The sequence below is a fragment of the Arachis duranensis genome, chromosome 3 (assembly GCF_000817695.3).
Source record: "Arachis duranensis cultivar V14167 chromosome 3, aradu.V14167.gnm2.J7QH, whole genome shotgun sequence".
In the NCBI taxonomy this organism is placed as follows: domain Eukaryota; kingdom Viridiplantae; phylum Streptophyta; class Magnoliopsida; order Fabales; family Fabaceae; genus Arachis; species Arachis duranensis.
The window spans coordinates 3,741,051-3,755,935 of NC_029774.3; the positions used below are offsets into that span (position 1 = coordinate 3,741,051).

Genomic DNA, 14,885 nt, shown 5'->3' on the forward strand with positions numbered 1-14,885 from the left:
AGAATCTATGAAAGCATTTATAAACTTTTCTGTTATTTTTATAGTAATAAATGTAGCATTATTACTCAGTCTCTGAGTCTGTTTCTGAGACATATTCAAAAATATAGTCTAGGTTATCATCAGATTCCTCTAAAGGTTCCATAAAACAAGACTTAGCAATTTCTATTTGTTTAGTAAGATCTTTTTTATCCTTCTTTTTCGGACATTCATTTGCATAATGTCCTTCTTCTTGGCAATACCAGCACTTACAGTTTTCTTTTTTATTTGGACAATAGTTAATTTTTTTGTCTTTTGTTTTTATTGTTATTTTTTTTCTAAAATACCTCTTTTTTCTCCAGTTTGGATAGTATTTTCTTTTTCTAAATTGATATTTTCTTTTTCTTTGAAGATTTTTATTAAGACCATATTTTTGAGGTATCTCCTCATTATCTTGTCAGCAAATTCTGATTATATTTGCAAATCTTTTTTGAGTTGCTTCTTGCATACAATGCTCTTTTATTTCCTCTCTTATTGCAGCGGTTGCTCCACCAAAATTATTTTCAATTGTCCCTCTATTTATTTCTCTTATAAATCTTCTCATTATAAATTCATTAGCAGGATATGGAAGTTTTGTTATATACATACTAAGATAATGATTTTTATCTTCTTCTTTTAATTTGTAATAATGTATTCTATATTCACATATATAAGATTCCACATTACATAGATCATATATCTGGATATTAGCTAAATGGTTTTTTGCTTCTTGATATTCCTTATCATAGACTTCTTGTCTTTGATCTATAATATTTTTTCCAAAAAATTCTTTATATAGAACCATCATTATATATAATATCTTATTTATTTTGTTGCTAAATCTTCTATTATTTGGTTTTCTATTGATGTCATATAATCTCTTATAGTTCCTTTAGTATGAAATCCTATGTAATTCCAAATATATCTTCCAGACAATTCACTAAGCTTTGGATTAGTAAAAGCTTATAATAAAAAGGAATTCAACTAATTTTCAAAAATTTCTTTTTCATTCTTTTTACAGTCTAAATCAAGCATTCTTTCTCCTTCCATTTCCTGGATTTTAGGAACGTATTTTGATGGTATTTTTGTATATTTTGAATCTTTATTTATAAACCCTTTTCTAAAAGCATAATTATCAAAACCTGTTTCCATTTATATTGAGATTGGTTATCTTTAGATGTTCCAGCTTCATTTTTTATTTGTATTGGAATTGCTGGTTCTTCGTCACTTGAATAATCTAGGATGTGTTCTTCATTTTCTATATTTTCAGAATTTACTAATTCTTCCTCTATTTGAAAACCATGTTCCATAATATTATTTTCTTGAGCCATTTTTTTTTAATTGTTTAAAAAGCATTGTAACTTCTTCTAATTTTTCTTCAATATTCAAAATTTTAGTGGTGGTTTTACTTTTAGATCTGTTATGTTGATTATATTTTGAAATTTTTCTTCTTTGGGATTCTCTTTTTCTTTATTTCTTTGAAATTTTATGGATACTAATATTTCTTCAAGCATATCTACTATAGAATTTAATTGTGGGTTAAAAGTATGATAAAGATGTGGGGAATCATTTCCATGGTAACATTTCTTAGAAATTCCGTGTGAAAAATAAGTTTTTTCAGGTTTTTGAAGTCCTTCAATAAAACTTATAGTAAAATAAAGATTTTGAGAAAAATCATTTTGTATTGATTTTAAGAATTCGGTGTCATTACAGTTAACATTAGTTAAAATCATTAATTTTTGATCTATTAATTTTGATAACTTGATTATTTCTTCTCTTAAATATTCTAATTTACTTTTTTCCATTAGGTGACGCTTTTCTTTGTGAAGAGTTACGATTTAAAGTGTGGTTTTAAAAAGTGTGGTGTAACAAATCTTTAAATCTGTACCAAATTGGCTCTGTATACTAAAATTCACCATAGTAAATACATGTTTCTACTTCTTACAAATTAGTTATCGTTATGTAAAATAATTAAGCACTTGGAGAAGGGTATTATACCATTATTTTGGCGCTAATTAGATCGGTGAATCTAAATTTGTTGGTGCATTCATTTGTGATTTTACGTGTCCGTAAGCAAAGAAATCATCTTTGAACTCGGAACTCAGAACTCAGAAGTGGAAGCTAGTAAGAAAGGAAGCATGAGCAACCACCATAACCAACAAGATCAGCGTAACGGCATTCTCGATTCCACCTTCAATCAAACCCTTAGAACTGTTCAAGGGTACATCCTCTCCTCCTTCTTCTTCTTCTTCTTCTTTGCGGTTTTATTCGCCTCAGATTTCATGAAGTTCAACATCCCCATCAATTGCAGTCCCCAGATTTGTCGGCTTTTCCGAAAACCCAGTTCTCAAAATCCGACTTTTCTCGATTTTCTATTTTTAAACCTTTTTCTTTTAATTTCCTCTGGGTTGCGTTGATTTGAGATCAGGAATTGTGATGGGTGAAGTTCTATCGCACGAATTGGGTTTATAATAATTGTTTGGAAATGTGATCCGTGCAATCACTTCAGTAGTGTGCTGTTCTCACTGATTCCTGAAAAATTAGAAGAGGGTAATTGGAGCTGCGATGTGGATTATTATTGATTGAGCGAATTTTTTTTCTTCTTAGATCGTTATGTGTATACTCGCGCCCGATTTGAATGCTGATTTGTTCCAATTGAACATGATGTAGGAACAGAGTCACAGACTTTATATAGTTGATTTTTACCAAATTTCATAGCTAACCTACGCAATTGTGTTTTTCTTCAGAACTACAACTACCCTTTTCAACTGGGAATTTATGATTTATTTGTTGATGGTATTGGTGGATTGATGAATTGACCAATTTCTCTTTGTTCATCTAGTTTTGTATTTGGTGTTACTTATAACTGTAAGCATATAGCTTACTGTCGGAGTTGAGATTTGTAGTATTCTTTTTTGTTTAAGGTTACTTAAAGGTCGTAGCATGCCTGGGAAAATATTATTGAGCCCGAGATCAGACCCAGTAGATGGCTCGAACACGAAGGACTCATCGCCAAGTTACAGGAGGAGCTTCTCACACAATGATGCTGGCACTAGTGACCATACATATGGGGCAGATGAGGTGATTTTAGTATTCATTTACTTATATGCGTCTATGTGATTGATTTGTATCACTTTGTCAAGTGGGACTTGTACTCTCAATACAGGAAGAAGTTCAGAGTCCAACTATTATTGCCAATTTGAATCGGTTATCAATCTCGCATGTAGAGAGATCATCCAAAGAATTCTCCAAGTCTACCATTGGTGCCAGATCTACAGATTCTGCAAGAGTTATGAAGTTCACTAAGGTTCTTTCAGGGACAACAGTTATATTAGGTATTTTGTTTTTTCTATTTCTATTATTTTATTTTATTTTATTTTATTTTTATGATTATAATTTTTTGTATTACTCATTAACTTTTCCATGTTGCTCTATGATGTTGTCCAGTCATTTAAATATCATAAATAAACAATTCTGAACTATATGTTTAGATAAACACACCTATCATGATGTTTACCTTGCTTGTACATATTTTTCGCAGTATCATGAGGTTAACTATTTCCTTGAAATCTATTCTGTAGACAAGTTGCGTGAGCTAGCCTGGAGTGGTGTTCCAGATGACATGCGCCCTACTGTGTGGAGGCTTCTCTTGGTACACTATTTGACCTTACTCTAGCTCTCGGATATGGGAAACATGAGAATATGAAACTTTTAGAGTTCATATTCCGAGTTTTAGGATTTTATTTTTATCAGGTTTCAAAGTTAAGTTTTGTTTGCTTAGGTTGAGCTATGGAATTATTTTAAAGAGATTTCAACGCTGCTTACATGAAAAATGTTCTCCATTGAGACTAAAAGAAGAATTTAGGAATGAAAAATGAAAAGTATTTACACTATAAAGAATCATGTTGAGTAAGGAGTCAATCTTAGTGATCCCCAATCACACATGTTAATGGATAGCTTTATCTTGCTGGAAATTTAAAAATAAACTGACAACAGGGATATGCACCACCTAATTCAGATAGAAGGGAGGGGGTTCTACGAAGAAAGCGCCTTGAGTATCTTGAGTGTATTTCTCAGTATTATGATATTCCTGATACTGATCGTTCCGATGATGAGATCAACATGCGTCGCCAGGTACTCTAGGTTATAATATGTTATCGTCTTGATTTTTGTAGCGATTTTCTGATTGTTGATTATTGTCCTTGTATGTTTGTCAGATTGTTGTTGATTGTCCAAGAACTGTACCTGATGTTCCATTCTTCCAGCAACAGCAAGTTCAGAAATCATTGGAGCGCATTCTTTATGCATGGTTAGACAAAACAATTTGTCGTTGTTGACTTGATATTATTCTTAGCTTAGTGATCTTATATGATTTCCAAATATATTCACAGGGCCATTCGACATCCTGCAAGTGGATATGTTCAGGGGATAAATGATCTTGTTACACCATTTTTAGTTGTTTTCCTTTCAGAATACTTAGAAGGGTCTATAGATAATTGGTCAATGTCTGATTTATCCTCAGACCAGATCAACAATGTAGAGGCTGATTGCTATTGGTGCTTGTCGAAGTTGCTTGATGGTATGCAAGATCATTACACATTTGCTCAACCAGGGATTCAGAGGCTTGTTTTTAAGTTGAAGGAATTGGTCAGGAGGATTGATGGTAACCTTCTCAGGCTTTGTTTTCCTTCAAGCATTGCTATATTTATGATCTTAAATGCTTCATCACTTTTTATAGTTTTGATGGCTCCTCTACTACGAAGGCTTGTTTAGTTTAACAAACTGCTCTCTTTTCATTCTTAGTTATAAAGATTCCACAATGTTTTCATCATCTTTTTCTGTTTTCAAGTATGAAAAAGGGGGGCAGGAGAAAAGAAGAATATTTCTGTCAATTTTGCTCCCAAAAACAGGATAAAAGAGATGGTTTATTTTCTTGGCACAAACATGTCGAAATTTCATCCCTTTTTTTCCTGGTAATATGTATTATTATATCTACAAATATAACATGATGTTCCCTAATTGAAAATTGTGTGCTGCCCCAGAACCTGTTTCACGACATGTGGAGGATCAAGGTCTTGAATTTCTTCAGTTTGCTTTCCGCTGGTTCAACTGTCTTCTAATCCGCGAGGTCTGCTCAGACATGTTATTTTCCTTATAAGTTGGATAGTTTTCTGAATAAAAGATTGACATAAACGGTCACCAATGCTGATCTCTGATTTTTATGATCAGATACCCTTCCATCTCATCACACGCCTTTGGGACACGTACCTTGCTGAAGGAGATGCTTTACCAGACTTCCTTGTGTATATATTTGCCAGTTTCCTTCTAACAGTAAGCAAGCTTGTTTTGGCCCCTTCACTAATATGATATATTTTAATTTAATTATAATTTTTCCAATGTAAGTAGAAACAATTAATTAGGAATAATTTAGCTTTTGCACCATTTTTGCCATTGAATTACTTAATGAAGAATGCAATTCTAGGATTCCTGGCAATGCTTTGAAGCAACGTTAGACAAATGCAATAGAAAACAAAGGGATGCATACCTATATTATATGCTTCTAATTTGCTTAGATTATATACACATTCTCCTTACTTTTAGCAATGATCAATATAGTAGATAATGAATTTTTTCATGTGCTGCTTTTTTTAGTGGTCAGACAATCTCCAGAAGCTAGATTTCCAAGAATTGGTGATATTCCTTCAACATCTTCCAACTCAGAACTGGACTCACCAAGAGCTGGAAATGGTACTTTCCAGGGCATTTATGTGGCACAGCATGTTCAACAACTCTCCCAGCCATTTAGCCAGCTGAATTGGCAATTCTGGTTTTCTGAATTCAGCTCTTGTTCATTTTCTAGTTTCCTTTTTTTTTTAAAAAACTTTTTCATCAGGCTTTTGGCTACATTATATATGGTGTTGTTTCTTGTGTAAAAGGATTAATTGTTTTTCACAACCATTTTTCCATGTAGGTTACCTTGTAATATTTTGTAAAGGAGAGAGTGAGAGGAAGGGGAGAAAAGAAAAAAACAATACAGACAGAGAGCCTATTTTTATTGTATTAACTTCATAACATTTCAGAATAGCAACAGATGTGTCAGCAAGAGTATTTCTATTTTTCATTCTGCTACAATAGTTAACTTCGTGAGAATAATACTTATACCACAGATAAACATAATGCTGTTGCTAAGAGTGATCCACATTTTCAACATCCCCAAAGTGGAACAAATGAAGATCTTGTATTCCTTATCTAATATAAACTATCAATATGTAGATACAACAAAACACAAATGCAAGGGACCTTCTTTTAATATATATTGAACATCAAAATATGTAGCTCTGCATAGCTATAAAATTATAGACTTGTTTTTCAAAAGAATTAACAATTGTATACAATGGGGGGAAGTGGAAATAGATAAATAGAAATTGGGTTTGCATAATTCCCAAAAAAAAAAAAAGAGATAAAGAAAATTTGGGTTATTGCATCTAGATTTATAGTTTATTCCTCATCCACTTCAAGCCCTGGTATATATTCCAAACTAACATCAAATATGACTGGACTATTTGGAGCCACCCTTGGTCTCCCTGGAGCTGATGTAAGTCCTTTTGGGAATGCCAACTGCCAAATAAATAATAAAGAACTTTGTAGCCAACACATTTTAGAATTTAATATTCAGTTTTAAGGAAAATTAATCATGATTTAGTCAATGTTCATTAGCATGCATCCTTTTTATGTATTTTCATCATTTTGTGCTCAATATATATATATTTTAGGCACAGATGTCCATAGACACTGATAAAACAAGAATATGTCATGGAAGCAGAGTCTATAAAATAGTTATATGATAGATTCACATGATTAAAAGATCACAGTTTCTCTGGTATAAGCTATTAAGGCAAAGCGAGTGGATTCCTCTTAATTGGAAAATCCACATTTGAAATGTTCAAATGAAATTTTCAATTGAGAGGATCCATTCCCGGAGGCAAAAGCTTACTGGTCCAGGTATGTACAGTCGACGCTTCCCTCCTACTTTCATGCTCAGAAGACCTTCATCAAGACCCTTTATCACCTGCTGTACTCATTCGGATTAGTGTCGGTCAATCTTTAACACAGTCCCTAAAGCTACTGGTTTTCAATCTTGAACAATGATCACCATGAAGGGAAAGTTCTTGAAAACAACAAAAAAGGAAAAATCCAGAGTGTACCTGACCAGAACCGACACGGAAAATGTAAATCTGGCCTTTCTCCAATGAACTGCATGATTGAAAATGGGGGAAATGAGCAACACATTTGTCTTGGTCATACTAATATACTTGTATATTGATTTATTATCCACAAAAAGAATATCATTGAACATTGTCATCAAGATTTTCTCAAAGAGATCATCCAGAAAACCAAATTGAAAGGAGACAATACAGCTGAAAAAGGAATGAACAGTTTGATATTCTAAAACATTCATGTAACATTTTATTTTAGCTAAAATTGGCCAATATTATTCTGTTAATCACACACTTAGATGAAGTATCTGGTATACACAACAACAAACGTTAAACATCATTCTAAATATTGCAATTCATGAAGATGAGTTGAGATTGATATAGTTTTGTAATCAGTGGATTTACCTATCAAATACTTGTCCGGAAGGAACCATTGCTACATAATTAGCTGCTACCTGTAATTACAATTATAGATACATTACATAAGGTATATTACCAAAGGAGCGCCTATAGAAATGAAGTTGCATTTGGTTAGATACAAATATGTCTGATTACACTGAGACAGAGATATAGAGAGACATGCCGACACGGCATGACCAAACCATTGTCTCCGTGTCCTATCCATTATTCCAAACGCAGCCTTACATGTTGCTTAAAATGTGAAAGTGTTATAGTTTTATATTTCCTTTTTCAACGGTTAACTTCGAGCAGAATAGACATTATCTATCTTGTATTGCATATAGAAAAGAACTGAACAAATTAGAAGAAATTCCACACCTGAAATCCAACTGGGGGACTAGGACCTTGTCCAACTTTAATATCCTTGTATTGCAAACCTGATTCAGTAGTTACCATAGGCACCTTCATTGCATAAAATGTTCAAAGTCAACATTAGTCATTTAGCTACGGATATTCCAAGTAAAATCCATTGATACCGTGGTGGTCATTGATCAAGGGTCTTAAAAATGTGAATATTAAAACTTAAGTGCATTCACATAGATTGGTTATTAACAGATTCTTTGCATGGTGCACAAATTCTTTGAAAATATAAGAATGTCTGCTATTTCCTTTAAGAATGATAGATTCTATTATCAGGAAAGAATAGCTTAGATACTAATAATGCTTTGATTTCCCAAAATTTATTTGAAGAATTTCTCTTAAAAAATAACTGACATTTGAGAAAGGTGCTGACTAACATTAGTAGAAACAGGAGATGCAATGCAATTACATCAAATATCAAAGCATTATTAGCAATTTACAACAACCATTTGTAATGTCTTAGCAGAGAAAAACAACGAAAGGAGGCAGAGAAGGGAACAATGTATTCTCACCATACATTTTCAAGCTCCTTCTCACAAGCTTCATCACATAGTTTCGGCTTATCTTCCGGGGGCAAACCAGCTCCTTTGGCTTCCAATGAACCAACAAAGAGGCTTGAGATTCCCAAAGCCAATCCAAGAAAGTCTCTGCGTGAATTGGTATTAACCATAGCAGCACATTCAGTTGTATATGAGGCCTTTGCTTTTACCACGGATCTTCGGTATTGCGGAACCAAGCATCGAAGCCTGTCAGCCGCAATGCCTTGAGGATTGCAGCTCAAACTTTTACAAGTAGAACCTACCCCAAAAACAAAATTATATACTTTAGAAAACAATTGTAACAGTTAAACCCATGAGAATAATTTCTATGCACCAACACTTTAAAAGCAATGTGAAACTTTCAGCCAATAGAAATTCACAAAGGCATGAAGTCATGGTGGATAGTTGTGATGATTTGGCACTTTCTTGAATTTCTATTAGATGACAGGGAGAAATTGTTTGACCTCACCATCAATGTCTAGAAATCAAATCCTAAATTAGTGAAATTGAAGAATGGAAGCTGGGGGCAGTGATAATAGTTGAGAAATTTCAATTTTGCAGAAACAGAAGTGGATTACAAAGTCACAATGAATTCACCTTTACTATCCTGTAAATACAATGCATGAACTCATTAACTCAACAATAATTCGTTATTACTTATTACTTTCCTCTTAGAAAAAAACAACTTTTTGGCACCACTATCATTCATCTAAGAACATGACACAACAGATTATTGAGTTAAACAATAATTAGTAGTGCTCCTCAAACTAAAACCTATACAAGAGTGGAAGCAATAACAATCTGAGGTTGCGAACAAAACAGAAACAAGAAGCAATGACAATGTAACATTGTTTGAGTTGTGAAATGAAGAAAACAATTGGAAAATTTAAGGAAGCAGCACATAGAATAGATACCTAGTGGAAGAAGGAGAGAGGAGAGAGAAGCAGCCATTGTTGGCATATCATATCCAAGGTTGAAGGTTGTAATATTAGATGTCATTTGATGTGGATAAACCAAATCCACTTAAACACATCACCTGTCAGAAACTGTCCTTTTATCTTTTTATTTCCTTTTTTTTTTCTTATAACAAAAATCTTTTTTTTTTTTTAAATGAAGACTTAAATCCGCAACTTATTAAATGAGTATAGAAAGATTGTGTTATTTGAGTTATAACTCATTGACAGATAACATCAAATCTTAATTCTTAATAAATCTTGTAGTAGTATAAAATAATTTATACCACTCAAATTTTTTATTTAATATAAATATATAATTGAGATATATCATTTATATCAAAATGAAGAAATATTTCATGAAGTTTTATATTTTTATTTTTTTAGTTTAAAAACATAAATATATTTCTTTTTGAAATACTCTTTATTATATATAATTTATAAAAAAAAATATTTTTGCTATTTAATTTTTAATACATTGATAAAAATTTAGAGACAAAATATTTTAAAATATTCAATTTTTCAATAAAAACTTCCCATTTTTAAACATAAAACATTTTAGGGTATTAGTAGTCAGTATAAAAGGCCCCAAAATTTTACGTAGCTACAGTACCCAGAAGTTTCTTACTGAGTGCGGTGAAAAGGAAGAAGAAATTGCGAAATGGTGGACGTTCTTTTTGATGATATCTTCAGAGTGGAAAAACTCAACCCCGATGACAAGAAATACTTCGATAAAGGTAGCTTTTTTTTCTTTCTCCTCATTTTCTTCATACCCATATATTCAATTATTTCTGTTTATGATCTTTGAAGCTTTTCGCCTTCTTATGATGTTTTTCTTACACTATCTGTAAATGGGTCCTCGTTTTCATTTCAAAGTTAGCTTCTTTCTCTGTGTGTGTGTGTGTGTGTGTGTGTGTGTGTGTGGCTATATTATGTGCTTTCTGATGAGTGTGCGTTTTCTTGTTTGTTGTTGGAGACATTAAGCTTTGGGTTTTGGCCTGTGTATCTGATTCTGATGGTTCAATGTTTGGTTTTGTGTTAATTGAAGTAACACGCATTGAAGCAAGAAGTGAGAGGTTTGACATGTTCATGCACCTAGACATCAATTCTGAGGTGTATCCTTTGAAGGTTGGACAGAAATTTGCCCTTTTACTTGTTCCAACTCTTAATCTTGATGGAACACCAGACACTGGCTATTATATTGGGGTGATTATATCTCTTTCTCTCTATACAAGATGCCTTTGTTTTCTGATAAATGATTGTTATGATTGTCAAGTGAACCATGGTAAAATAGAACACTTACCCATTTAGAATATGACTTTTTTCCCCGGTATATTCAACAGTTTGTATGTCAATTTTTGTTCTTTTTTCGCTAGTAACCATTAGTTTAAGTTAGTTAAGAGTGTGTTATATAGTTGGTTAGTTAGAGCTAATTAGTAGAGTGTATAAGGTAGAAATAAAGCATTTAATATGGTTGTTGGGGAGCTTTTGTTCTTCATGTTTTTGGGACTTGAATCATACTTGGGGGGAAGACACATGAACATGTCGATGATGCCGTGAAAGTGGTTTGTTTTCTGCCAAATATTCTATTGGGAAGGTGTTCCGGTCGCCCAATCTATATAGATTTTTGGATTTGCTAGAATATGTGAAGAATAATCAACGCGATCTTTTGATTAAAAAAAAGGAACCAAGATCAGTTTAGACATAATAATTGCTAGTGATAAAGTTAAGTGTTAAGTTGGAAGCATAAACTACATCTGTCAGCAGATTTGTGTCCTAAAGGAAACCAAAATCATCATGTATCATAAAGAATAATAATGTAATGGTCACAATGTGATTTTTTCTGGTCATTACCGCCATATTTATATATATAGGAAGTCGAGAGAAGTGTAGGAAGAATCAAATTTAATTGGTGAGTGTAATTATAGAAAGACATTATTAGGTCTCTCCTAATTTGGTTTTGTTAGAATGAGTATAATTTTCACACATTAAAAAGTAGTGTTAATTTTCTCCTTGTATTTGAGTGTGTCTAATTTTTCCACTCAGTCATATTCTCTTCATTATTATCTAAAGATAAATGATAGTGTTTAATTCCACTCTTTTCTCATCTTCAAATTTTAGTTGTTATTCTGTTCCATTTAGCTCTGGTATCCAACAGAATATGGGCATGAATATATTATATGATGGAGAATCTTTGAACCTTAGTATTTAGGTACTGTGACTGATGCAAAGAACTTGACCTCAGACATGCAAGGACTTTAAAAGAGTTTCATTGCTCATCTATAACCTGTTAATGATCTAGTGTCACATGACTAATCACATTTTACAAACCTCAAACCACTTTATATCCTTCTTAGAAAACAAATTCTAGCGCTTAGAATGAAGTAAGGTTGTATGAGAAAATTGTTGTCATAAACCAATTTACAACCGTTACTCCCCTTGCCCCTTGTTAGTTTTGTTCTTCTTCCTACTCGTCAATTCGATAGTCCATAATTTCCCTCACAGAAGTTCTTCATTTTTCTTTTTCCCGTTTCTATTTACAGGGCAATCGGCACTCACTCGCTGACAATTTTGAATACGTCATGCATGGGAAGCTCTACAAGATAACAGAGGATTCAACGCGCGAAAATGTGTATGTCCCTTACCAGTTTTAAAGTATAAGATTATGAAGAAAGGAATTGCTTGTTAACATTTAATTTAGTTTCTATGTAACCTTTGTTAATTAATAATTAGCCATTTGGATGCTAGTGACCTCTTAACTATAGACACCTCTTCCTTTCGAATTGGGGAGATGAAGAAGCGAACGACTCGAAGAGTAAAATAGAATATACTTAACTCATCAAGCTATTCGGCTATTCGCCTGCCCTCTTCCTTTAAGATCCCAACTCGTGATCACACCCTTACCTGAATTTGTTTTAAAATAGTTAGGAACATGAACTTGTATGATTCTGATTGACGCATATTGTCTCGATATAACTGCTCAGTAATTGAAAGTTGAAAACCAAAATGATTGTGAGATCATTTTTTATCATGAGCATAAATTATTGATATATACATGACTGTTAGATTATAATTTAATTGTGGTATTAACAATGGTAATTTGATTTGTTGCATTGTATTATTTGCAGGGAGGTTCTTATTTCATTTGGTGGGCTTCTGATGATGATGAAGGGAGATCCCTCTCATTGCAACAAGTTTGAGCTTGATCAGAAGCTTTATCTTCTCATGAGGAAAGTATGATGAGAACTAGTGAAGGAAAAACAAATTAAGGGATCTGAAAATTTTGGTTATCGGCACCTTTTTGTAATTACATGTTAGAAGAATTAATATACTGTTAATCTTCATGCTAACTAGATATTAATCTTACTCTAACCAAATTGTTTAAGGAGAGTAAATTTCTTTTAGCTTATTCTTCTTCCCTTAATGAAATTCTTAGAAAAATAATTCTTCTACATGTACAAAACTCAACAAAGAATTTTTGTGATAGAAGGGAAGCCACTTTATCATATAAATTTGAAATATATTTATATATTTGAAAATCTCTTTATCATATAAATTATATTTTTATTTTTTAAAACATTTGTTGGATAACTATTACGTAGTCAATAAAAAATATAGTTATTTTTGCTAATGATAAAATATTATTTTCTTCCTAACATTTGGATTAAATCCTAATTTAGTTTCTAATATTTTAAATATCTTATTTTAGGCTAAAAAATTTTCGGATCAGTTCAATGTTGTTTTATTATTAAACTTAACATGATAATTAATGGAAAAAGGTGTTGTGGACGTTTAACATTATTTGTTGTTAAGTCATATTTTTTATTTGTTAGAAAAATAGGGCCAAAATATTATTGTATACTATGTTGTCTAATTCTCTCTCTCCTACAAAATTTAGTAATCAATTATTAATGTACCAAAATTAATGAGAAAGCTTTTTATATTAGTAATCATTAATGGGTTTATTTATGTACTAAAATTAATTGTTTAAAATATTAATTATTTGTGTCAAATTTAATAATGAGATATTATTAAATTTATTTAAAATATTTTAGAACTAAAATATGAAGTTTGACACATTAAGAATTAAATTAATACTAAATTCAAATATTGAGGATTAAAATAATACTTTGGATTTATTTGAGTGAGTTTTTAAGAAAATATTTTTTTAATTATTTTTTTAAAAGATTTTATAGAAAAATAAAAGTAATTTTATGTTTGGATATCTTATAAAAAATATCTTTTTATTTATCAATTATGTTTGAGAATAATTATATAAAAGTATTTTTATTTATTTATCACGTAAAAAATATCTTTTTTTAAGAAAAAATATTTTTTTAAAAAATATATAAATTATAACTTCTCAAAAAAAATATTTTTTTCTAATACTTTATTTTTACTACTAGAAATTTATCAAATACGCTAAAAAATAAAAATATTTTTTTTGTTAATTTAATAACGTTGAAACAAATACTTTATTTTTTTTGGTTAACGTGACAATATATAATTCGATGCATGTGTAAGATCTAAATCATAATTCTTTTTATTCTGATAATACATTAAAATAAAATTCTGCAACAAAATAATAGACATATAGTCACCAAAAAAATTATAAAGACATATAATTTGTACGGTAAGTTTTTTTTTTTTCCCTTCTTCTTGCGGTACATTATTTAAACTCAGTCTATCGAATTTTAAGTAAGTATTTATTTTAGATAAAATTGATACATTAAAAGTTTAATATATTGAAATATAAGAATTCAAATTAATATTTATAATTGGTGGATAAATTAAGTAACATGATATTAGGAATTTAGGATTCAACTCCAACTATTTGAATTCTATTTTCTGTTTTAATAGAAACAAACAATTATTAGAAAATAAAAAAAAGTTAAGAGTGAATATTTTACTTAGCTCTAATTTTATGACTAAAGCTTGGTTAAGTAGAATTTAAAAAAAATGTGCTTTTCAAAAGCACAAATTTATTTGTGTTAGTAAATAGAAAAACTATGTATTTATGTTTATAGTTTTTAAAAATTAAAAGTATTTTTGAAAGTATATAACGATATACTTTTCAAAATTAATTTGTGTTTATTAAAATTAAAAAAATTTAATAAAATTTCATATATTAGATATATGAGATTATAATTTGATTCACTAAAGATAAGTACTATAAAGCAACGAACAATTTTTGAAAAAAAAAATTAAAAATCAACTTTAATAAACTATTTCAAAAAATAAAAGCATTATTAAATCGGCCCTAAATATTGGATTGAAAAAAACAAAACATATTTTTGTATGCGTTTAACAGAAAGAATATAAACATGGTTTGTTTCTTAATA

General features: G+C 30.8%; 3 protein-coding genes across 5 annotated transcripts; 2 read left to right on the plus strand and 1 right to left on the minus strand.

Moving 5' to 3' along the window:
- The first annotated feature begins 2,039 nt into the window (after positions 1-2,039).
- On the plus strand, positions 2,040-6,134 carry LOC107476746 (GTPase-activating protein GYP1). Of its 2 annotated transcripts, XM_021137364.2 has the most exons (11): positions 2,040-2,236; positions 2,940-3,096; positions 3,182-3,350; positions 3,597-3,667; positions 4,012-4,149; positions 4,233-4,324; positions 4,407-4,678; positions 5,058-5,143; positions 5,245-5,346; positions 5,668-5,842; positions 5,987-6,134. In XM_021137364.2, the coding sequence occupies exons 1-10, from the start codon at positions 2,154-2,156 to the stop codon at positions 5,827-5,829; spliced, it is 1,332 nt and encodes a 443-aa protein (XP_020993023.1). In that variant the 5' UTR covers positions 2,040-2,153; the 3' UTR covers positions 5,830-5,842; positions 5,987-6,134. The 2 variants fall into 2 exon arrangements, with proteins under 2 accessions (XP_020993023.1, XP_015952103.1); XM_016096617.3 differs by having other exon boundaries at positions 5,668-6,134.
- A 155-nt stretch (positions 6,135-6,289) lies between these two features.
- On the minus strand, positions 6,290-9,607 carry LOC107476747 (peptidyl-prolyl cis-trans isomerase FKBP16-3, chloroplastic). Of its 2 annotated transcripts, none has more exons than XM_016096619.3 (7): positions 9,505-9,607; positions 8,569-8,849; positions 8,010-8,093; positions 7,638-7,687; positions 7,221-7,269; positions 7,010-7,084; positions 6,290-6,633 (listed from the first exon to the last, which is right to left on the minus strand). In XM_016096619.3, the coding sequence occupies exons 1-7, from the start codon at positions 9,587-9,589 to the stop codon at positions 6,514-6,516; spliced, it is 744 nt and encodes a 247-aa protein (XP_015952105.1). In that variant the 5' UTR covers positions 9,590-9,607; the 3' UTR covers positions 6,290-6,513. The 2 variants fall into 2 exon arrangements, with proteins under 2 accessions (XP_015952105.1, XP_052115532.1); XM_052259572.1 differs by having other exon boundaries at positions 7,010-7,087.
- Positions 9,608-10,117: 510 nt separating this feature from the next.
- Positions 10,118-12,952, plus strand: LOC107476744 (DNA-directed RNA polymerases II, IV and V subunit 8B). The gene is made up of 4 exons (XM_016096614.3): positions 10,118-10,280; positions 10,592-10,749; positions 12,087-12,175; positions 12,672-12,952. Exons 1-4 carry the CDS (start codon positions 10,205-10,207, stop codon positions 12,781-12,783), a joined length of 435 nt encoding a protein of 144 aa, XP_015952100.1. The 5' UTR covers positions 10,118-10,204; the 3' UTR covers positions 12,784-12,952.
- The last annotated feature ends 1,933 nt before the right edge of the window (positions 12,953-14,885 follow it).

Bases quoted from the DNA above. Each gene is read 5' to 3' on its own strand.
- LOC107476744 (XM_016096614.3), top strand. From the start codon at position 10,205: ATGGTGGACGTTCTTTTTGATGATATCTTCAGAGTGGAAAAACTCAAC. The intron at 10,750-12,086 runs GTGATTATATCT...TTCTATTTACAG, and splicing joins ACACTGGCTATTATATTGGG to GGCAATCGGCACTCACTCGC. The intron at 12,176-12,671 runs GTATGTCCCTTA...TATTATTTGCAG, and splicing joins GATTCAACGCGCGAAAATGT to GGAGGTTCTTATTTCATTTG.
- LOC107476746 (XM_016096617.3), top strand. From the start codon at position 2,154: ATGAGCAACCACCATAACCAACAAGATCAGCGTAACGGCATTCTCGAT. The intron at 2,237-2,939 runs GTACATCCTCTC...TTTTTGTTTAAG, and splicing joins ACCCTTAGAACTGTTCAAGG to GTTACTTAAAGGTCGTAGCA. The intron at 3,668-4,011 runs GTACACTATTTG...AACTGACAACAG, and splicing joins CTGTGTGGAGGCTTCTCTTG to GGATATGCACCACCTAATTC.
- LOC107476747 (XM_052259572.1), bottom strand. From the start codon at position 9,589: ATGACATCTAATATTACAACCTTCAACCTTGGATATGATATGCCAACA. The intron at 7,088-7,220 runs GTACACTCTGGA...GAATGAGTACAG, and splicing joins TCCGTGTCGGTTCTGGTCAG to CAGGTGATAAAGGGTCTTGA. The intron at 6,634-7,009 runs GTAAGCTTTTGC...TTTATTTGGCAG, and splicing joins GACTGTACATACCTGGACCA to TTGGCATTCCCAAAAGGACT.